Source organism: Balaenoptera ricei, chromosome 5 (genome assembly GCF_028023285.1).
Source record: "Balaenoptera ricei isolate mBalRic1 chromosome 5, mBalRic1.hap2, whole genome shotgun sequence".
NCBI classification, from domain to species: Eukaryota; Metazoa; Chordata; class Mammalia; order Artiodactyla; family Balaenopteridae; genus Balaenoptera; species Balaenoptera ricei.
The window spans coordinates 36802100-36825871 of NC_082643.1; the positions used below are offsets into that span (position 1 = coordinate 36802100).

At 39.3% G+C, this 23772-nt stretch overlaps 1 protein-coding gene across 5 annotated transcripts in view; it reads left to right on the top strand.

Moving 5' to 3' along the window:
• The window catches only part of TMEM131L (transmembrane 131 like), a 159655-nt gene that overhangs the window by 103127 nt on the left and 32756 nt on the right, over positions 1-23772 (top strand). For all 5 annotated transcript variants that reach the window (XM_059922639.1, XM_059922640.1, XM_059922641.1 and 2 more), the window contains 13 exons: positions 862-952; positions 1466-1619; positions 2177-2347; positions 3658-3727; positions 4815-4932; positions 13249-13390; positions 13848-13957; positions 14952-15024; positions 17475-17602; positions 20337-20479; positions 22140-22326; positions 22537-22722; positions 23428-23577. In XM_059922639.1, the coding sequence (XP_059778622.1) occupies positions 862-952; positions 1466-1619; positions 2177-2347; positions 3658-3727; positions 4815-4932; positions 13249-13390; positions 13848-13957; positions 14952-15024; positions 17475-17602; positions 20337-20479; positions 22140-22326; positions 22537-22722; positions 23428-23577 (1723 nt within the window). The remainder of the gene's footprint in view (positions 1-861; positions 953-1465; positions 1620-2176; positions 2348-3657; positions 3728-4814; positions 4933-13248; positions 13391-13847; positions 13958-14951; positions 15025-17474; positions 17603-20336; positions 20480-22139; positions 22327-22536; positions 22723-23427; positions 23578-23772) is intronic.

A 23772-nucleotide genomic window follows, 5' to 3' on the forward strand; every position in this document is an offset into this window, starting at 1 on the left:
GTGGCAGCAGAACAGTATAAGCCTCCACTGACAGAGAACTGTAGTTGATCTCTGGGGGTGGGGGGGCTAGCGTCTGCAGGTGATACGAAGCGTACATGGGCGTGCAGTGTCAGCAGTGTCCTTCTTCTAAGGGTATCTGTGTATTTGTATATGTTAGAGCACCTGGAAGGATGCTTGGGAGTCTGCTGGCAGTTGTTTCCTTTGTCTAAGGTAATGGGGAAGTCAGGGGGAAAGGTAGACTTCTATTTTCACATCTTTTTGTGACTGTTTGAATTTTGGGGGGAACCATATATATAGCTAAAAGAAAAAAAAGAGTTGGGTATTAGTATCAGAGTCAAGAATTCAGTACCAGTGTTTTGATGTTCTGCCATGGCTCAAGGAATGCTTGAAACTGATTTGATACCTCAGCAGTGTTTTGCAGCGCGGACCCACTTTGGCTGTGAGCTCCTCCGTGCTCTCAGGTTGAGCTGCTCCTTTCTCACTCACACGTCCACACACGCCTCTTCACTGTTCACTTTTGTCTTCTCTGCAGACCTAAGGACTTGCCTCTTACTTAAGATCTTTGTAAAAGGAGAGCCACAAAGCGTTGACTCTCTTTCCCCGCCCCCCCCCCCCGCCAACGAAGAAATGAGAGGTTGCTTTAGGAAAGAGGGGTGGGTAGGTAGACAACACGTTCTGGGTAACTTCCTGGGCACCCAGCCAGGAAGATGGAAAGATAGTGTTCAAGAAAGGATTTTAATGGAGGCAGAAGAGTGAAGGAACTAAAACATTACAAATAAAACATTTATCTTGTTTTCGTTTGAGCATAATGAAAGAAAAGATACTGATACTTCACATTTATTTCCTCCTACCTCAAAACAGCTCCATCCTGTGACAGTGGGATGAGAGAAGACAGGAAGAAAAATAACACTCCGACACTAAAAGCGTGCCTCTCCTCTCCTGTGGCTCAAGGGTGGGTGAATTCCGCTTTCTCTGGTATTGAGTGGTTCCCCTTCACCCCCTCCATCTAGAGATGATTTAAAAATATAACTGAGACTTGCATGATTCTCTCTCTGGACTTGCCTTCCCTACATTAGCACTGCGAGTAGGAAGTGAAAGGGTGGTTTGCAGGATGGGAGGGAAGAAGCTGAATGACGGAGTTCGTGGATCAGATCCAGGCCAGGCGGCCACATGTGGGAGAAGGGAGAAGTACTCCTGCACAGTTTCTGAGTTACATTCGGGTCCTGGTTTTGCCTGGTGGCCTCTGTGAGCCATCCTGGTCCTGGCCTCATTGCACCCTCTGGCCTTCATATGCTCCACTTGTGGGCAGGAAGGTTGAAGAAGGCAGTTTGTCTGGTCCTTGCCAGCACTTACATTTGTTCTCTGACATTTTATGCAGCTACCATTTTTGCAGTTAGAGGCTCATTCGCATGCTAACAGCTGTTGTACACACAGGGCTGATGGCATGCGTGTCCTGTGTTCACAGGTATTTTCGAATGGACTCTTCTGCAACCCAGTTTCACATAGAGACTCATGAGAACACATCGGGGCTTTGGTCAATGTGGTACCTCAACCGTTTTGACCGTGGTGTTGTATTGAATGATGTGTTTGTTTCCAAGGAGACCAAGCGTGTTTTAAAGGTACACATGGTATTTTTATCCAAGTTTATCCTATTTTACGCTTTGTTTAAAGTCAAATACTATGAAACTGATATTTACAAAATCTTTCACTTATGAATTTTAAAGCAAGTGTGTTTCTTTTAACGTTTTCAGAATTACATTTAGGCTCTCTTTATTTTTTTCAAACTATTGTTCAAGGAGCTCAAAGGAACCAGGGTACATCTTTTAGAGATATTTGCTGTTACCGTTATTTAAAAATATTATAAATTATAATTTATTCTAAAAAGATTATATTTAGTAAAAAGAAGCCTGGTTCATGATACAATACTGGGTTTTTGTAAAATACTGCCTATGAACATTTCAAGATTACTTTTGTGAAATTTAAAAACAGTTGTATGCTAAATATTAAGTGAAACCTATCATTTACATAAAAATATTTCAATATTTGACCTGGAAATAACTGAGTAAAATTGTATTTCTCAAAGTATAGAAAAACTTTAGTATCACACATTATAGTGATTTTAATCATAATTAGCGTTAGTTAGGAAAGTAATTTCTCTTACTTCTTTTCTTTTTAGATTCTGAATTTCACTGGCCCTTTATTTCTACCTCCAGGCTGTTGGAAAATATTTTCTTTGAAACTTGCCGTTAAAGACTTTGCCATAAATCTATTCACCCGTGTATTTTTGACTACAAACATAGGTGCTGTTTTTGCAGTACCTCTACAGATTTACTTGGCGCCGACCAAGGTATTGTTTACACAGTACATACGTGTTATAATTTTTGTAATAATTATTTCTTTTTATTAACTTATCTTACGGTGCTTGGACTTTATTGACTGAGTTGAGCTCATGTTTTTTAAGGCTGCCTAAGAAATTGAAGGATATTACCAGGCCAATCTTAGATGATAAATTGTTCAGATACAGAAATCTTTATTTGAAGAGAGTTTCTATTTCTCATAAAGTGATATGAGGTAATTTTCAAATGAAATAAGGCATTACAGGTCGATAGATCTCATTTTCACTTATTTCCAAAATGTATGGAGCAAGGAATATGTGCTTGCTGTAGCAAACACAGTTGAGCTTTTAGTACATACTTGCAATGACTTCAAATAAACTAAATCGTTAAATGTTTTATTTAGACCTCTGGTAACTGACTCTCAGCTGCTCATAATCCTTGAATTTCCTTAGCGGGCCAAATCTAAAGCCTGAAAGGGTTCACAATTAAGAAAATGCTTTCTAAAATCTGGGTATATTGTATTTAATTTAGATCTTATCTTAAACATGTCTCATTTTTTCTTAATGTTTCTTTCTTTTCATTTAGTTACTGTTATTGCTTCTTTTTGATCCAAGCTCTTCTGTATAATGCTGGGTTCTAATTTTTCACTATGAGACATTCATGCAACCATCTTTATGATTTTTCTCACTTATTAGCGTTGGTGTTTCATAGATGGAAGTGCCTCATGTTTAGCTAAAAGCTTAAAGATAGGGCTTCTAAACTTACACTAAACAAAATGTAAGGTTAATTTCATTCATCCATATTTTGAGCAGGGGAGGTTTCTTAGAAATTTCCTTTTCCCACCAAGGGATGCATACCGGAAGCGTGACTGGGAAGGAGCAGGCAGGCTGCAGGAATGTGTGGAAGCAGCAGGTCTGTGCTTGCTGAGCCTAGGAAGTGCGACATTCATTTAAATGTCCTGAGTAGCTTAGGACTTACTATGGATTAGAGTACAGTTTGTTAAAAACCCTACTAAGAATGTCCTGAGACTAATTTAATCTTGAATTCAGAAGGCAGCTTGGTGTCTGTCAGGCCCAAGGGGTGTCACTGTGGGCATTGATTATTGCACAGAATCCACTGTAGTGACCCTGCCTGTGATAGACAGTTAGAGCTCTCATTCAAGGAGAAAGGAAGCCAAGAAACCTCTTTCTAGCAGTTTGGCTTCTGGTCAAAGGGAAGTTCGCTGAGGTGGAGGCCAACGTCTGCTACGCATTTGAGTGCATTAGGATTTTTGTGTTTAGTGTTGTGTTGTAAGTTATTCATATATTACTTTTCAATCTAGGAAGGGAGTCTGGGTTTTGAAGTGATAGCACATTGTGGCATGCATTATTTCATGGGAAAATCAAAAGCGGGTAAGTATTTTGCCCTTAGGCTTTCTGTAGAACTCTAGTTTGGGGTGGGGTGGGAAGTAGTGAGAAAAATTCGTATTTGTAGATGGAATAATTAGTCCTATTAACGTCATTGCATCATATTCTGTTCTTTAAGAGCATGATCATTAACAGAACGACTTGAAATTGTTAAGAATCCTCCAGAAACATCCGAGTGCTTGTGTAATTAAAGCCCCCTTAAGTCTTAGCCTGTACTTTTTGTAAGGGATTTTCTTCAGACACGTTATTTGATCATCATAGCAACCTTGTTGCCAGGAACAATTGGAAGATTCTGGTTCTTTTATAAAAGGGCTGACTAGAAGTTAGTAAAAAAATAATTTGGAATTGTGTTTGAAGACTCTAGTACAGGAGCATAAACATCGTATAGGGAGCGCTAGTTGTTGCCTGAGGCTGAAGGCCAGGGTGTCGATAGAGAAAGCTGTTCCTGGTTTTCTTCCTGCTTTTTGACTTATTAAAATATGTAATCTAAGGACAGTGTTATAGCACAGAGATTTCCTTTGGGAGATTCCCACTTTTCCACCCTGATAATGATCTTTAGCACAGACAAGACAGAACAGATAAGTAGAGAGGGCAAGGTGAGCCGGAGACCAGCTTGCAAATGTAAACATGCACCTTCTCTGGATTGAGCCCTGCTCTGGGCTCTCTTCTGAGGCTTGCTGTTTGCCCATCAGCATTCTGCCTAGTAACCCGGCTTAGATGATGACTAGCACTTATGTGGAAGCAGTTTAGCCTTTTAGGTGTAAAGCTGTTAAACATGGTCCGAGTATGATTTTTAACTTGTTTCAGACTGTATTCATGAGCCATGTGTCTTTTATGTTATTACCTTCACATAATTCGATTTAGTTTTGTTTTATACATGTTTCTTTGATTTGATATATCATTTGCCATTGAGTTAGAGGGACTTTTAGTAAAGCAATCCGAGGACAGGGGGTCATTGATCACTTTACCGTCCTCTCAGTTTGAGAAGTTTTAACCCTCAGCCCTTGGCATTATTTACTAAGTGAATTGTGTTTTCCATACATCTAAATAGTACATCTGATCTAACTTGTAGAAAATCCTAACTGGGAAGGGAGCCTTTCTCTGGATTGGTCTACCTGGGATGTGGATTCCGAACTTGCAAATACACTCTATGAAAGATGGAAGAAATTAAAAAATGGTGACGTCTGCAAGTATGTTTTCACCTCTCTTTGTTCAGCACTGGGGAGACACTGTGACATAATACTTTATTGAAATTTCAACACTGAATTTTTAATATCTAGGCTTTTATTTTGACAAATTTCAAACCTCAGAAGATTGGAAAAGTATAGTATGGTAAATATTCAAATATTCCCAATCTAGACTCACTAGTTGTTTACATTTTACCACTTTTGCTTTTTTCTCTCTCTCTACGTCTGTATCTGTGCACATACACACATTTTCTTTTTGCCGAGTCACTTGAAAGTAAGCTGTAGACATCATGATACTTCAACCCTCAGTACTATATTAGGAAAGACTTTCTTTTCGAAGGAGAACATTCTCCTACATATAACTACACTGCCATTACATACCCAACAAACTTAACACTGATGCAATTATATGAGCTGATATACAGTCCAGATTCACATTTCCCTAGTTGACCCCAAAATATCCATTATAGCTGTCTTTTTCTTTTTCCTTTTTTTTTTTAAAACATCTTTATTGGAGTATAATTGCTTTACAGTGTTGTGTTAGTTTCTGCCATATAACAAAATGAATCAGCTATATGTATACATATATCCCCATATCCCCTCCCTCTTGCATCTCCCTCCCACCCCTCTAAGTGGTCACAAAGCACCAAGCTGATCTCCCTGTGCTATGCGGCTGCTTCCTACTAGATATCTGTTTTACCTTTGGTGGTATGTATATGTCATTGCCACTCTCTCACTTCGTCCCAGCTTACCCTTCCCCTCCCCGTGTCCTCAAATCCATTCTCTGTCTGTGTCTTTATTTCTGTCCTACCCCTAGGTTCTACGGAATCTTTTTTTTTTTTTTTTTAGATTCCATACATATGTGTTAGCATATGGTATTTGTTTTTCTCTTTCTGACTTACTTCACTCTGTATGACAGACTCTAGGTCCATCCACCTCACTACAAATAACTCAATTTCGTTTCTTTTTATGGCTGTGTAATATTCCATTGTATATATGTGCAACATCTTCTTTATCCATTCATCTGTCGATGGATACTCAGGTTGCTTCCATTACCTGGCTATTGTAAATAGTGCTGCAATGAACATTGGGGTGCATGTGTCTTTTTGAATTATGGTTTTCTCAGGGTATATGCCCAGTAGTGGGATTGCTGGGTCATAGGGTAGTTCTATTTTTAGTTTTTGAAGGAACCTTCATACTGTTCTCCATAGTGGCTGTATCAATTTACATTCCCACCAACAGTGCAGGAGGGTTCCCTTTTCTCCACACCCTCTCCAGCATTTATTGTTTCTAGATTTTTTTGATGATGGCCATTCTGACTGGTGTGAGGTGATACCTCATTGTAGTTTTGATTTGCATTTCTCTAATGATTAGTGATGTTGAGCATCCTTTCATGTGTTTGTTGGCAATCTGTATATCTTCTTTGGAGAAATGTCTATTTAGGTGTTCTGCCCATTTTTGGATTGGGTTGTTTGTTTTTTTGATATAGAGCTGCATGAGCTCCTTGTATATTTTGGAAATTAATCCTTTGTCAGTTGCTTCATTTGCAAATATTTTCTCCCATTCTGAGGGTTGTCTTTTCGTCTTGTTTATGGTTTCCTTTGCTGTGCAAAAAGCTTTTAAGTTTCATTAGGTCGCATTTGTTTACTTTTGTTTTTATTTCCATTTCTCTAGGAGGTGGGTCAAAAAGGATCTTGCTGTGATTTATGTCATAGAGTGTTCTGCCTATGTTTTCCTCTAAGGGTTTTATACTGTCTGGCCTTACATTTAGGTCTTTAATCCATTTTGAGTTTATTTTTGTGTATGGTGTTAGGGAGTGTTCTAATTTCATTCTTTTACATGTTTTCCCAGCACCACTTACTGAAGAGGCTGTCTTTCCTCCATTGTATATTCTTGCCTCCTTTATCAAAGATAAGATGACCATATGTGTGTGGGTTTATCTCTGGGCTTTCTATCCTGTTCCATTGATCTATAATTCTATTTTTGTGCCAGTTCTATACTGTCTTAATTACTGTAGCTTTGTAATATAGTCTGAAGTCAGGGAGCCTGATTCCTCCACCTCCGTTTTTCTTTCTCAAGATTGCTTTGGCTCTTTGGGGTCTTTTGTGTTTCCATACGAACTGTGAAATTTTTTGTTCTAGTTCTGTGAAAAATGCCATTGGTAGTTTGATAAGGATTGCACTGAATCTGTAGATTGCTTTGGGTAGTATAGTCATTTTCACAGTGTTGATTCTTCCAGTCCGGGAACATGGTATATCTCTCCATCTGTTTGTACCATCTTTAATTTCTTTCATCAGTGTCTTATAGTTTTCTGCATACAGGTCTTTTGTCTCCTTAGGTAGGTTTATTCCTAGGTATTTTATTCTTTTTGTTGCAGAGGTAAATGGGAGTGTTTCCTTAATTTCTTTTTCAGATTTTTCATCATTACTCTATAGGAATGCAAGAAATTTCTGTGCATTAATTTTGTATCCTGCTACTTTACCAAATTCATTGAGTAGCTCTAGTAGTTTTCTGGTAGCATCTTCAGGATTCTGTAGTATAGTATCATGTCATCTGTAGACAGTGACAGTTTTACTTCTTCTTTTCAGATTTGGATTCCTTTTACTATCTTGAATAATAGCGGTGAGAGTAGGCAAACTTGTCTTGTTCCTGATCTTAGAGGAAATGGTTTCAGTTTTTCACCACTGAGAACAATGTTGGCTGTGGGTTTGTCAACTATGGCCTTTATTATGTTGAAGTAGGTTCCCTCTATGCCTACTTTCTGTAGAGTTTTTATCATAAATCGGTGTTGAATTTTGTCAAAAGCTTTTTCTGCATCTATTGAGATTATCATATAGTTTTTATCCTTCAGTTTCTTAATGTGGTGTATCTCATTGATTGATTTGCATATATTGAAGAATCCTTGCATTCCTGGCATAAACCCCACTTGATCATCGTGTATGATCCTTTTCATGTGGTGTTGGATTCTGTTTGCTAGTATTTTGTTGAGGATTTTTGCATCTGTGTTCATCAGTGATATTGGCCTGTAGTTTTCTTTTTTCGTGACATCTTTGTCTGGTTTTGGTATCAGGGTGATGATGGCCTCGTAGAATGAGTTTGGGGTGTTCCTCCCTCTGCTATGTTTTGGAAGAGTTTGAGAGGATAGGTGTTATTAGCTCTTCTCTAAATGTTTGCTAGAATTCGCCTGTGAAGTCATCTGGTCTTGGGCTTTTGTTTGTTGGAAGATTTTTAATCACAGTTTCAATTTCAGTGCCTGTGATTCGTCTGTTTATATTTTCTATTTCTTCCTGGTTCAGTCTCAGAAGGTTGTGCTTTTCTAAGAATTTGTCCATTTCTTCCAGGTTGCCCATTTTATTGGCATATAGTTGCTTGTAGTAATCTCTCATGATCCTTTGTATTTCTGCAGAATCAGTTGTTCCTTCTCCTCTTTCATTTCTAATTCTGTTGAATTGAATCTTCTCCCCTTTTTTCTTCATGAGTCTGGCTAATAATGGTTTATCAATTTTGTTTATCTTCTCAAAGAACCAGCTTTTAGTTTTATTGATCTTTGCTATCATTTCCTTCATTGCTTTTTCATTTATTTCTGGTCTGATTGTTATGATTTCTTTCCTTCTGCTAACTTTGGGTTTTTTTGGTTCTTTCTCTAATTGCTTTAGGTGTAAGTTTAGGTTGTTTGAGATTTTTCTTATTTCTTGAGGTAGGATTGTATTGCTATAAACTTCCCTCTTAGACCTGCTTTTGCTGCATCCCATAGGTTTTGGGTCGTTGTGTTTTCATTGTCATTTGTTTCTAGGTATTTTTCTATTTCTCTTTGATTTCCTCAGTGATCTCTTGGTTATTTATTAGTGTATTGTTTAGCCTCCATGTGTTTGTATTTTTTACAGTTTTTTTTCCTGTAATTGATATCTAGTTTCATAGTGTTGTGGTCAGAAAAGATACTTGATACACTTTAAATTTTCTTAAATTTCCCAAGGCTTGATTTGTGACCCAAGATATAATCTATCCTGGAGAATGTTCCATGAGCACTTGAGAAGAAAGTGTAGTCTATTTTTTTTTCGGTGGAATGTCCTATAAATATCAATTAAGTCCATCTTGTTTAATGTGTCATTTAAAGCTTGTATTTCCTTATTTATTTTCATTGTGGATGATCTGTCCATTGGTGAAAGTGGAGTGTTCAAGTCCCCTACTATGATTGTGTTACTGTTGATTTCCCCTTTTATGGCTGTTAGCATTTGCCCTATGTATTGAGGTGCTCCTATGTTGGGTGCATAAATATTTACAATTGTTATATCTTTTTCTTGGATTAATCCCTTGATCACTATGTAGTGTCCTTCTTTGTCTCTTGTAACAGTCTTTATTTTAAAGTCTATTTTGTCTGATATGAGAATTGCTACTCCAGCTTTCTTTTGCTTTCCATTTGCATGGAATATCTTTTTCCATCCCCTCACTTTCAGTCTGTATGTGTCCCTAGATCTGAAGTGGGTCTCTTGTAGACAGCATATATACGGGTCTTGTTTTTGTATCCATTCAGCCAGTCTGTGTCTTTTGGTGGGAGGATTTAATCCATTTACATTTAAGGTAGTTATCGATATGTATGTTCCTATTACCATTTTCTTAATTGTTTGTTATTGTAGGTCCTTTCCTTTTCTTGTGTTTCCTGCCTAGAGAAGTTCCTTTAGCATTTGTTGTAGAGCTGGTTTGGTGGTGCTGAATTCTCTTAGCTTTTGCTTGTCTGTAAAGGTTTTAATTTCTCCGTCCAATCTGAATGAGATCGTTGCTGGGTAGAGTAATCTTGGTTGTAGGTTTTTTCCTTTCATCACTTTAGGTATGTCCTGCCACTCCCTTCTGGCTTGCAGAATTTCTGCTGAAAGATCCGCTGTTAACCTTATGGGGATTCCCTTGTATGTTATTTGTTGCTTTTCCCTTGCTGTTTTTAATATTTTTTCTTTGTATTTAATTTTTGATAGTTTGATTAATATGTGTCTTGGCGTGTTTCTCCTTGGATTTATCCTGTATGGGACTCTCTGCGCTTCCTGGCCTTGATTGACTATTTCCTTCCCCGTGTTAGGGAAGTTTTCAACTGTAATCTCTTCAAATATTTTCTTAGACCCTTTCTTTTTCTTTTTTTCTTCTGGGATTCCTGTAATTGGAATGTTGGTGCATTTAATGTTGTCCCAGAGGTCTCTGAGACTGTCCTCAAATCTTTTCATTCTTTTTTCTTTATTCTGCTCTGTGGTAGTTATTTCCACTCTTTTATCTTCCAGGTCACTTATCCATTCTTCTGCCTCAATTATTCTGCTGTCGATTCCTTCTAGAGAATTTTTAATTTCATTTATTGTGTTGTTCATCATTATTTGTTTGCTCTTTAGTTCTTCTATGTCCTTGTTAAATGTTTCTTGTATTTTCTCCATTCTATTTCCAAGATTTTGGATCATCTTCACTATCATTTCTCTGAATTCTTTTTCAGGTAGACTGCCTATTTCCTCTTCAAGTGTTTGGTCTGGTGGGTTTTTAACCTTGCTCCTTCATCTGCTGCATATTTCTCTGTCTTCTCATTTTGGTTAACTTACTGTGTTTGCGGTCTTCTTTTTCCAGGCTGCAGGTTTGTAGTTCCCATTGTTTTTGGTGTCTGCCCCCAGTGAGTGAGGTTGGTTCAGTGGGTTGTGTAGACTTCCTGGTGGAGGCGACTGGTGCCTGTGTCCTGGTGGGTGAGGCTAGATCTTGTCTTTCTGGTGGGCAGGGCCACGTCTGGTGGTGTGTTTTGGGGTGTCTGTGTACTTAGTATGATTTTAGACAGCCTCTCTGCTAATGGGTGTGGTTGTGTTCCTGTCTTACTAGTTGTTTGGCATGGGGCATCCAGCACTGGAGCTTGCTGGCCATTAGGTGGAGCTGGGTCTTAGCGTGGAGACGGAGATCTCTGGGAGAGCTCTCGCCAATTGATATTACATGGGTTCAGGAGGTCTCTGTTGGTCCAGTGTCCTGAACTTGGCTCTCCCACCTCAGAGGCTCAAACCTGACACCAGGCCGGAGCACCAAGACCCTGTCAGCCACATGGCTCAGAGGAAAAGGGAGAAAAAAGAAAGAAAAGAATAAATAAATAATTAAAAAAAAATTATTACAATAAAAAATAAAAAATAATAATAATAAAAAGAAAAGTAGAGAATAACGAAACCAATAAACAAATCCACCAGTGTTAACAAGTGCTAAAAACTATAGTAAGATAAGCATAAAAATCAGAAACAAATCAGTCGCAGACTGCCAACCTCAAGTCTACAGTTGCTCCCAACTGTAGGCTCCACTGCCTCAACTTTGGGATGATTCATTGTCTATTCAGGTATTCCACAGATGCAGGTACATCAGGTTGATTGGAGGGATTTAATCCGCTGCTCCTGAGGCTGCTGGGAGAAATTTCCCTTTCTCTTCTTTGTTCGCACAGCTCCTGGGGTTCAGCTTTGGTTTTGGCCCCGCCTCTGCTTGTAGGGCATCCTCAGGCATCTGTTCTTCGCCCAGACAGGATGGGGATAAAGCAGCGGCTGATTAGGGGGCTCTTGCTCATTCAGGCCGGGGGGGAGGGAGGGGTATAGTAGTTATAATTGGAACACGGGACGAGCCTGCGGCGGTAGAGGCTGACGTGACGTGGCAACAGCCTGAGGCGTACCGTGTGTTCTTCTGGGGAACTTGTCCCTGGATTATGGGACCCTGGCAGTGGCGGGCTGCACAGGCTCCTGGCAGGGTGTGGATAGTCACCTGCACTTGCACACAGGATTTTTTGTGGCAGCATCAGCAGTGTTAGCGGTTCATGCCCATCTCTGGGGTCCGAGCTGATAGCCGTGGCTCTCGCCCTTCTCTGGAGCTCGTTTAGGCGGTTACCTGAATCTCCTCTCCTCACACACCCTGAAACAATGGTCTCTTGCCTCTGAGGCAGGTCCAGACTTTTTCCTGGACTCCCTCCTGGCTACCTGTGGCGCATTAGCCCCCTTCAGGCTGTGTTCACGCAGCCAACCCCAGTCCTCTCCCTGGGATCTGACCGCCGAAGCCCGAGCCTCAGCTCCCAGCCCCCATCTGCCCCGGTGGGTGAGCAGACAAGCCTCTCAGGCTGGTGAGTGCTGGTTGGTACCGATCCTCTGTGTGGGAATCTCTCCACTTTGCCCTCTGCACCCCTGTTGCTGCACTCTCCTCCATGGCTCTGAAACTTCCCCCTTGCCCACACCCTGTCTCCGCCAGTGAAGGGGTGTGGAAACTTTTCCTCTTTCACAGCTACCTCCCAGAGGTGCGGGTCCCATCCCTATCGTTTTCTCTCTGTTTTTTCTTTTTTCTTTTGCCCTACCCAGGTACGTGGGGATCTTTTTGCCTTTTGGGAAGTCTGAGGTCTTCTGCCTTCTTCAGTAGGTGTTCTGTAGGAGTTGTTCCACGTGTAGATGTAGTTTTGATGTATTTGTGGGGAGGAAGGTAATCTCCACGTCCTCCTCCTCTGCCATCTTGAAGGTCCCTCCTCTCTTTTTCCTTTTTTAAAATTCAGGGTCCAGTCAAGGACCATGCATTGCATTTGGTTGTCATGTTTCCTTAATTTTTTTCAGACTAGTGTCCCCACCTTTTTTCGTCTTTCATAGTGTCAGTGTTTTAAAGCGTCCTAGCCAGTTGTCTTATAGAACATTCAACACTTTGGATTTTTGGGGGTTGCTTCTTCAAGTTTACATTCCTGTTAAGCATTTTGGGGAAGAGTACTAATTACTTGGTCGGTCTTGTGTCCTTATCATCTCATCACCTGAGGGAGGGACATAAATGTCAATTTGTCCCATTATTGACATTGCTCAGTTGAATCATTTGACTCTCTCCATTGTAGATAGTTTTCCTTTTGCAATTAATATGTAATATGTGCTATGATAATTCGAGACCATGTATATTTCCTGTCCCCTAAGAATGTTTCACCCCATGCTTTTGGCATCCATTGATAATCCTTGCCTGGGATCAGTTGTTGAATTGATGGCTGCAAAAATGGTGATGTTTCTAATTATTTTGTTCATTCTACACTCTTTTTGAGCATCACTATGGATTCTTTGGGCCTTACCACCATTATTATTTTTGATGCTGACTTGTCCCAGATTTGCCTGATGGGAGCCCTGTGTGCTCATCATTCTTTGAGCACTTCCTTGCTTTCTAGTAAAACAGGCTCTTCCAGGATCATCTTGTAGTTTGTGTCACCCAGACCCCAAATAAGTCATTTTTTTCCAAGATCCCCTTGTTCCTTTTAGTGGAAGTGATTTCCTTTTTTTCTGTCAAAATTATTTTTCATAATTTCTTTGTTTCCAAATTACGCAGGAGGAACGTTTTAGGAATGACTCGGTTTGCCCACTCAAAGAAATCCAAGGAGTCAGAACCCTTTGCTCTCTTCCTGCCTCGTTTGATCCCGGAGACTGGCCTCGTGTTAAACTTCAGTGCCACCGCCCTGAGGAACAGCGTGGTGAGGGTCCTGCGTCTTTTCATCTCTTCATTTCACCCCAGCTCTTGGGTTTTTATGTTATCAGAGTATCGCCACCTTGTGATACTGTTTCAGAACCAAAATTAGTTGAAATTAAGTGACACACATATGCCATTCAGCACTTTTAGGAGGGAGGTGTCAGAAGAACAAAGTAAGGAGTAAAACTCGTGAACAGACTGAAAACGCTTAAAACAAACATGTTTTATGAAGTCTGTACCCAGTTCAGAATCTATCAGCTAAGAAAGTATTCAACTGCAACAACAGAGAAGATTCTGACTAACACGGGCTTCAGTAGGAGTGAGTGAGTTTGAAGTTCATAGGGGAGAGGAATTGACTGGGTGATGGTTCGTGGTTAGATGCAGGTGATGCACTTTTGCAGGGGCATTTCAGGAGTGGTTCTGCCTTTCCTGGGGTCTGACTCTCCTCTCTGCACATCTAGGTGAAGTACTTTGTGGTGAAGAACCCTTCCTCATCGCCAGTCTCCCTGCAGCTCCTGCCTGTTTCCTTGTACCCGAAGCCCGAGGCTGCCGCACGCCTGCTGCACAAATGGTAACGCCCAGCTGGTGAAGATCTCTCATGGGGTGTTGGGAGGTCCTGTTAAGACCCGGAATTATTTAATGTCCTTTGCGTTTTCCCTGGGACCTGTGTGTGGATGTGCATGGGATCAGCCCATGACCACAGCCCCCATCTCCTCAGTGCAGACCCCTGATGGCAATTCCCAGTTCTGGGTACTGTGTGGGTCTTGAATGTTACCATGTCAAGTCCAGGGCCCAGCAGAATATTCTTTTCTTGTCAGAGAACCTTTACAATCATGATTTTTCACATGTACTCCTCTAAAATTTAGAATTGAAATCACAATGACCTCTGGGCAACACAAGAAATGAGTTTAGTGGTTCAGTGTATTTTAACCTAGGGTTGTTATACAAAATATGATCATAGTTCATGTCTGTTACATCTTATTTTTGCACAGTAGTCACAGTTTCACTTAGAATGTTTCCTCTTCTGGCTCAGTGACACCTGCCCTCATCCCTGGGTCTCAGCTTCAGGACTCCTGATGTTTTGGACCACATGAGTCTCTGTTTGGGGTGGGGGTAGGGGCATTCTGTGCTTTGAAGGATGTTTAGCAGCATTCCTGGCTTCCACCCAGTAGATGCCAGTGGGACCTCCCCAGCTGCAGCAACCAAAAGTGTCTCTAGACGTGGCCAAATGTCCACTGGGAGCTAGAACTGTCCATGACTGAGAGTCACTTCCTATCAGGTTCCATAGCTGTGAACCATTTGGGGAAAAAAAAATTGCTTCATATTGGGAGCTTTTGTCACCATATGATTCTTTACATGCTGTGCTGCCAACATTCATTCAACAATATTTATTGAGCTCTTACAACATGCCTGGTACAGTGTGGGGGGCTGGGACACAGGAGTGACAGGTCGGGGTGAATTGGGTCTGTGTGCAAATAAATGCATATGTATCTATATGCACACGTATGTTTTTCTTTCTTTCTTGGTGATCTGAATGCTATTTTAAACATTTTTTTTCTTTATAGGTTTGGCACCGATGTGCAGATGATTAATTTCACAACTAGTGAATTCCAGCTCACCAAAGCTTGCCCTTACCGGGTAGGATGTCATCTTTAAACAGAAAAAAGAATGCTGACAAACTAGACACATAGCATATGGGCCTCACTGATTTGTGTTTTGAGTGTCTTTATGTAATATATGTGGCTCTCTATTTTTATATTCTAGGAGTTAAGTATACATAGCAGCTTTTTCCAATTAACTAATGCAGCAGGAGCCCATGGTTCATGTGAGCCTGTAAATCATTTTAATTTGATTATTTAGATTCATGTGAGTGAAGAAATAACAATTGAATCAGAGCTATGTAGAAAACCATAAAACTCGAGATCCCAGAATTTATAATTCTCTTAAGATTCCTTGGCCCCATCAAATTCTTTTAAGGGCAAGATAAGGTAAAAACAAATACGTTAAAAAGAAATCTTCTCTTACTAAACTGGCTTCATGTTTTTAGCAGATCACCCAGTTTCTGTGATAGTCATTTGCTCTATAAAAAAGGATTTCTGGGAGTCTTGAGCCTCTGGGCTGTCATGAGGTCTTGCATAAATACCCAGGGAGGGAGTAAACATGTCACGTGGCGAGGACATTGCTTGACTGGGAACTGGCAGCCTGCTTTCTTAGTTTTCACGCAGTCGTTCTGTGGGTCACTGGTATTCTGTGCTTGAGATCAATTAAAAATGAAGCATCTCTTAAAAAAATACACACACATAGACACACATATGCATGTCACTGTGGTTCTAATACACACACGTATTCAAATGCCTTGGGTATTTTCTTCTTTCTCTACCCATAACCCTCCAAAGATACACTGTTGGCTCTAGATTAACTTGAAAAAGGGGGCCACAGATAACCTCCAACTGTGAGTTAGAATGAATCAAAGCAAGCTTTTAAGTGGATTTTTAACAGAGTTATTTATAGGAAGAAACACGCAAGCAATAACGTTCCTTTCCCTTTGTCAGTGGTCTAGGCAGCAGGGTCTTGTGTTAGCAAACCTGTCCTGCCCTGTCCCTCTCATTCTTCACTTCACCAGGCAGTCTTCCAGGACTGTTGGGAGGTAAATGAGTCCAAAATGCTAACAGGTATTTTGTCCCACGACTATTTAATCACATATAATTTGAAATTCCAAAAATAATGCCAGTTTCTTTTACATGTCAGTGTTCTATTCAGATTTAAACAAATAGTGCAACTCGCAAAAAGTTTTTAATCTGTGATTGAAGATTTTCCCCGAGAATGTTATACCTTTTGTGACAAAGGAAATATCAAACCATTGTTAATTTATTACATTGACAAAAAGAATAGTCAGTATCAATGTCTCTGAGACACTACAAATTGAACTTAAAATTCTTATTAGAATTCGTTGTCATATAAGAAAGGCCTACATTTTTGTTTTGTTGGTTTATTTTTAGAAATGCAGTTCCTTTGGTTAAGAGCATGTGGAATTGGACATTCAAAGTTCCAAATCCAGGCTCCTCCATGTAGTCCTGGGTAAATTATTTAACCTCTCCAGGTCTCCTCTTTTTCACTCATAATAATGTTTGAAGATTCCATAGGTTTATAGAATGCTTAGCATTTTATATACCTAATTATATTCCAGAGCCTGGCATATAAGAACTATTTTATTTAATAATTGGTGCTGCTGTTATTATGCTTTTAATACCCTAAATCGGCAGCTTTTTTTCAATATTCATATGTGTATAAAGCAGAAGTCCTCCCTTCATGAAGTTTATAATTTTAATGAAAATGAATCAAATACCATCACTATTTCTTCTTTCAGATAGTATGGGAAATGTGAGCAATAACTGGGGGATAAAACAAATTTAAAAACTAAAAATATAGAAAAGAGAAACATTATGCAGACTACATGGTTACAGTTCTAAAGAATTAATACATTATTTTTAGTGAGAAGGAGCTAGAAAAAACATTGGAAAGAGGGAAAGTCTACCACAATGATGAAGAACTAAATCTTGAATATTAAATTTAGAACACAAAATTTATTCAGAGAAAGTGAGAAATCTTGGGGAGAATAAAGGAGGATATGAATAAATAAAGATCTTTCTCCTAAATGGAGAAACTAAATAAAGATGGTTTCTTTATAAACTTAATATTAAAGAGAATTTAGGGTTGTCCAGCAGTGGACAGGTGGTTTGGTCAGATCCCTGTAGCATTCAGGCAGAGGCTCTTGCTCTGTTTTCTCGGTCATGTTTTACATCCAAAGCACCTTTGCATCAAAGGCCTGTAGCCCCAGCTCCCATCTGGTCCAGGCGGCAAGTCCCCTTTCCAGCATCCGTGTCAGGTTGTCCTGCAGCCTCTGCCTCTGCTTCTCAGCAGGGCTCGGGAACTTTTGATGGGTGTGAACTCTCCCGGTAAACAAGTTCCACAGGTTGATTTGGGTGGTCAGATCCAGACGTTAAAGAAACAGCAGTCATGTTTATGCATTTTAATGAAGATGGAATCTTGTTCTCTAGGAGTTAATTGCATTTATTAATAACTTGCAGGGTGTGCATTCTGAGGAATCCAGGTTTGGCATCCTCCACCTACATTTGCAGCCTTTGGAAAGGAAAAGGGTTGGTGTAGTTTTCACGCCAGCTGACTATGGAAAAGTCACCTCCCTCATCCTAATCCGGTAGGTGTGTCCCTTTCTCATTGGCTGGCTGACTCTCTTTCTCTCAAGAATCTCTTTAGCTGAGAGGTGACGCTGACTCACTCAGGCCCTCAGTGATGATCTGTGTCCAAGGGCAGGAGCGGCAGTGGCTGAGGAGAGCGGCTCCCTGAGGCTCCACACTTAGGCCTCCTGTGTGTCAGGTTCCTGCCTTGTACCGTGGGGAGCGTGAGCCCACCTCTCCAAGGGCGGCGGTACCCTTCCCGCAGCATCTCATCCGCCGTCACAGAGGGCAGAGCACACACGTGAACACACACACACACACACACACACACACACATCCACACTTAACTTTTCTGTCCTCAGCTCAGAAGAATAATTGAAACACTGCCATATACGTTTTCATTCCGCGGTGTTTGGATTTACACTGTTCTCATGTCTGTCTTGCTTCTGGAATTCTCTGTAGCCCCAAAGGACAATGGAAAAAGTCCTTAGTTGAGCCCACTGGCTTGTTTTACTTCTTTTCCTTCCTTTTAAATGAACAATTATTGCCAGCTGATTTAAGCAGTTAAATGTTTTTCATTCTGAATTTTTTTTCCTCTTTACTCTTTATTGAGAGTCTTCTTTCAAAAATTTACAGTAAATACAGATCTATGTTGAAGCTCTCCCTGCATTGGTGAGACTTCTAACACAAATTTAATTTTTTCATTAATGACGTTTTAGTTATATATATTTTTTAAGCTTTTCCAGTATCATATCAGTTGGCAAAGACTTTCTTATTCTGGGCTTCCTTTAATATATGAGTTTGTTCTTCTGCAAGTGAATGCTGCTAAAAAGAAAATGCACTAAGATAAAGTTCTTAAAAGAGTCTGCTTGCTCATTGTAAAACAACTATACACGCCCCCTGCCAAAGAAGAGAAGTACCCATAAAGCACTCATACTGCATCCATGGTTGTCTCCAAGAAAAGTACGTTGGCGACTGTTTGAATTATAAGCTGAATTAGCCACTTTTTTTCATGGAACACCATTTTTACTTGAAAGGATGATTAGCAGACAAACTATGGTTGTTTCAGATTCAGGTACTTGGCAAATGTTTTCTTGAAAATGAACAAAGTGAGCCTGTCACTTCAAGGATAGTGTCTGTTGCCAATGATAAAATTTGAGCATTTGCATGAAAAGTAGAGTTTTGGAAAAGTTGTATCTGCCACTGTGAGCTTCACAGCTTCTCAGTACTTAAAGTACTTTTCTGTTAACATCAGTGAGGATATTAATAAATGTGATTTTTATAAGTATAATGAAATGTGTCAACATTTGGAAGATCTGCATATCACAGTGAACAGTATTTTCCAAATAACTACTTATGATAATCCAAAAATCATCCCTGGTAAAATGTGCAAGATAGACCACTGGATTTTAATGTAACAAACTATGAAAATTCATTAATATAGTTTCAGATTTCACATCATAAAGAACCTTCAAGAGACTTCACTTGTTGAATATTGGTGTTGTATCAAAGATTTGCCACACAGATAACTAAGCACAGGGAACTCTATTCAGTACTCTGTAATGACCTATATGGGAATAGAATCTAAAAAAGAGTGGATATATGTATATGTATATGTGTAAGTGATTCACTTTGTTGTACAGCAGAAACTAACACAAGATTGTAAATCATCTATACTCCAATAAAAAATTAATTAAATTAAAAAAAGAGACTGTTTTGTTAAGCATTTTAAGTAATGCTGACTAGAGCAAACTAATAACTAATGTTCTAGTAAGCATTTTAGTGCTCTGCTGACAACGTTCTGCTGTCCTTTTAAACACATTCTCTGTTGAAGAACTAAGGTCATGGGAAGTGTAGAGAGAAGCTTTACCTCATCCCAGCTTCAACTGTGCCAGGCTTGAAAAGAAACTCTCAGTTTTTTATAGTAGTTAATTTATTTTTGGTGGTTTCTGTATTGAGAGACACCACATTTTTCTGTAAACAATGTCACTCATCTAACATCACTTTAAAGGCTTTTAAGTGGTTCAATAAAGGTTTTAATCCTTTAGATGAAGATGTAAAGATATCTCAGTGTATTTTGCTTCTAGGGTTTACCTTAATGGCAACTGACTTTCAGTGCAGTCTGCATCATTTAAACATCATTTCCACTGAACTTTCCATCCTAGGAATCCTGATTTCAGTTAATGAAAAGGCAAAAGCTAGTCTGAATTACTATTTGACTAATAAGAACTTGAGTAGATACATGCTATTTGTAGGATGCTATTTTAAATCTTTGCTTCAAAAGATATGGTAGGATTTCATTTCTAGAATTAAACCTAAGGAAGAATTTCTTACAGTCACAATTACTATGAAAACTACTTAATTCACCCTATAAACAATTTTTATCATTTTGTCTAAATTTGTTAATTTTTCTTTGTGGCCCCCCAGTTTATTCCTTCACGTTTTGTCTCTTGGAGGTATGATCACCACCCTGGTGCCTGGTTAGAAAAATATAGGTTTCCATTCTTGGGTGGAAACTGGAGAGCGATCATGATCATTTGCTCGTTCTTGCCCACTCAGCTTGCTTTGACTCTGCCAGGCTTGGCAGCTTCCGTGCTCTGAGATGGCGGGAGATGCCACACTATTTAAACTGAGTTTTTTCTCAAAACTTAAAAAATTTTGTTTTGCTAATTAGGAATATTTAAATTCAAGTGCATTGTATCTTGTGACAACTCTATTGCAGTGCATTTTTATTTGCATCTCCTTTCTCTGTAGGAATAACTTGACTGTTATCGACATGATTGGCGTGGAAGGATTTGGAGCAAGAGAGCTACTGAAAGTGGGAGGGAGACTTCCTGGCACTGGAGGTTCACTGCGCTTTAAGGTGCCCGAGTCCACACTGATGGGCTGCCGGAGACGTGAGTCCCTGCGTGTGGTCCGTGTGTGTGGTCTGTATGTGTGGCACTTGGACAGGACAGGCTTGGAGCCAAAGCCAAGAGCAAAAGGAGATATGAGAAGATTCTTTTAAAAATTTACAGTAAATTCATTGTATTGATGCTAATAATTAAATCAGGCAAACATTTGAGAATATGTAGGCTGGTACCACTTGATTAGAAACAATAGCCTTAGATATTTAACCCAACTTAAGTAATAGATATGGGGGGAAACGTATAATGTTAAGTTACCAGTAGAGTGTCAAATATTTAAGATAAATAGTGTGAAACGGTTAATTTGGTTATCAGTTACCTAATCATAAAAAATCACACCAAGATGATAAGTAGAGAGAAGGCTGAAGGTGAGCTCACCACCCTTTTGCAGTAATGGAAATGTTCTACATCTGTGTTGTCCAGTACGGCAGCCACTCGCTACATGTGGCTAATGAGTGCTTAAAATATAGCTTGTGTGACTGAAAAACTCAATTTTTAAATTTATTTAATTTAAATTTAATTTAAATTTAAGTAGCCATATGTGTCTAGTGGCTACTGTATCAGACAATGCAGATTTAGAAATTTGTTTAAGTGTTCCATTAGAAAATTCTAAGTTTTGCATGTATTTAAATTAAATGCGTTTAAACTATTTATATTAGTTCCAAGAGCTTCCTTAAGAACTAAGCCAAAAATAAACCAATAGATGTAAAATGTTTTTGGTAAATTCTGTCTTGTTTTCCTGTTATCATTTTTAATTTCAGGATCACACTGAAAGCATTTTAGTGTAACAGTATGTTTCCTATGGAGAAACTGATTGGTGAAACCATTGGATAATTTGTAGAGCTATTTTAACGCCTGATTGTAAATTTTTTTTGTTTTAGAAAACTATGCTAAATGAGCACTGAGTTTGAAAAGACTGGCCATTTTGCATTCAAAATCTTCATCAGAGTGTTCATTTTTTTTCATTCATTCATTCACTCATTCAATAGTTTAGAGTTGCCTTGAAAGTTAGAATTATGGAGGAGTATAAACCATAGAACCAGATAAAATATTAGTCCTAATATGGAATAAATTGTGGGTTATAAATTTATAGGAATATTTAAAAAATTGATACCTCTTCCTTTTTTAAACTCCCAACATGAAATGTGCTCTCATTATTTGCAAGGATTTAACTATTTACTACCTCTTAATGTAATGGGAGTTTGAACTGTGTTTCTAGTGTCCGTGATGGGTTTACACAGAAGCACACACACCCTCCTAACTGGTCCTGTTGGGTGTGAATGAGGCTCCCGGGGCACAGGGTGCATGGTGGCTCGTGGTAAATCCAAACTGTTAGGCTTCTGAGAAGAATAAACTTTTCACCTTAACCTTTAATAAGTAAAAGAACAAAGAAGAGATTTTGGTACCTAGGCAGATCATTTAACTTAAGAAAAGCCTTGACTAGTTAAGTATTTTTATCATATCCTGGTAGTAGAATCTAGAACCGTTCTAGAATTTAGCTAGGAATCATGCTTTGAGCTTGTATTGAATTTTTTTACATTTTAATCATGTAGATCATGGTTTGTGGATTCAGTAAATGTTGATTCAGTAAATTATTTTAAATAAATTTTACAGTTCATCTGTACTAAATATCACTTTTCATCCTCACTAGAACTGAAAGACAGCAAGCAAATTTTATCAATTACAAAGAACTTTAAGGTTGAGAATATCGGACCACTTCCTATAACTGTGACATCTCTGAAAATTAATGGGTATAATTGCCAAGGTTATGGATTTGAAGTTCTAGACTGTCAGCAGTTTTCCTTGGACCCCAACACGTCCCGGGACATCAGCATTGTGTGAGCATTGGACTTTAACCTCATTTCAGTTTGGGGTCGCATTTACTATATTGTGGGGAAAAACTTTTTTTCATTGGTAAGATGTCTTGAGTTGTTTTCATGTTAGTATTTATCTTGCAGAAGTAAGAAATTCTGCTGCCATTATGATTATTTTGTTTTGTGCCTGAAATTAAAACCATCAGAGTTCATAAAGATGCCTCTTGCTGTCAGGTTTACTCCAGACTTCACCTCTTCCTGGGTCATCCGCGAGCTGACTCTGGTCACGGCGGCAGACCTGGAGTTTCGCTTCACTCTCAACGTGACCCTCCCTCATCACCTGCTGCCTCTGTGTGCGGACGTGGTTCCGGGACCCAGCTGGGAGGAGTCGTTTTGGAGGCTCACCGTCTTCTTTGTCAGGTAAGTTGCCACCTTCTCCACTGTTCCTCCCTCACTGAGTGGAGACGCCATCCAGCCGAGTTGCATGGAAATGTATATTGCCCAGTGGGATCAAAGCATATGAATTGAGTGGAATTTTGACATTCGTGAAGTAGACAAAGTAGTTCCTGGTACGCTTGAAGAGAATTTACTATTCTCTAAACTAATTGTAGGAGAGTCATAGGACCTAGGAGTGTAATGGACAGTTGTGTTCCATATGTGTTCATTGGCAGTCCCGGTGGAAGATGTGAATGTTATATGTAACATTTAAGATATACAAACATCATCTGTGACATAGGATGTGTTATTAGCTCAGTGCAACGGCAGTTTGAGATTAGAAGACTAGAAGGACCCTTTAAAATGTGATTTTATCCTGGAAATGTCTTTAAAAATTGAACTGGTATGTCAGAATTATAAATATTCACATTTTCAGGAACAGTTTTTTTGAATCTTTAAGAGTTGTCAGAAATTATGGAGTCATTCCATATCCATAAGATATGGAATCTTAATAGCATTTCTTTAGACTTTTCCCATCAGTTGATTCACCGCTCTTCTGTAGAGCTAGTCCTTTTTTTTATTTTAATTTTTATTGGCGTATAGTTGATTTACAATGTTGTGTTAGTGAGCTAGTCTTTTTAATGCCAGTCACAACCGGGCAGTAATGAACCCCGTTGCTTTCGTCCTCAGTTTGTCCCTGTTGGGTGTGATTTTAATAGCCTTCCAACAAGCACAGTACATTCTGATGGAGTTCATGAAAACGAGACAGAGGCAAAATGCCAGCTCCTCTTCACAGCAAAGCAATAGTCCGATGGATGTAATCAGCTCCCATTCTCACAAGTAAGAATTCTTGTAGTGTGGGGAGAGGGTTCTCACCTTTGGTATGACTCATTTCTGATTTTATTTTAAGGTCATATACATTTTGGTTCCAAATTTGTTTCAGCACAATTTTCTTTAAGTCACTGTGTGACAGCTACACCATTTCTTTCATTATAAGATAGACTTCACGTAAGGACTTAGTTTATTAAACTCCCA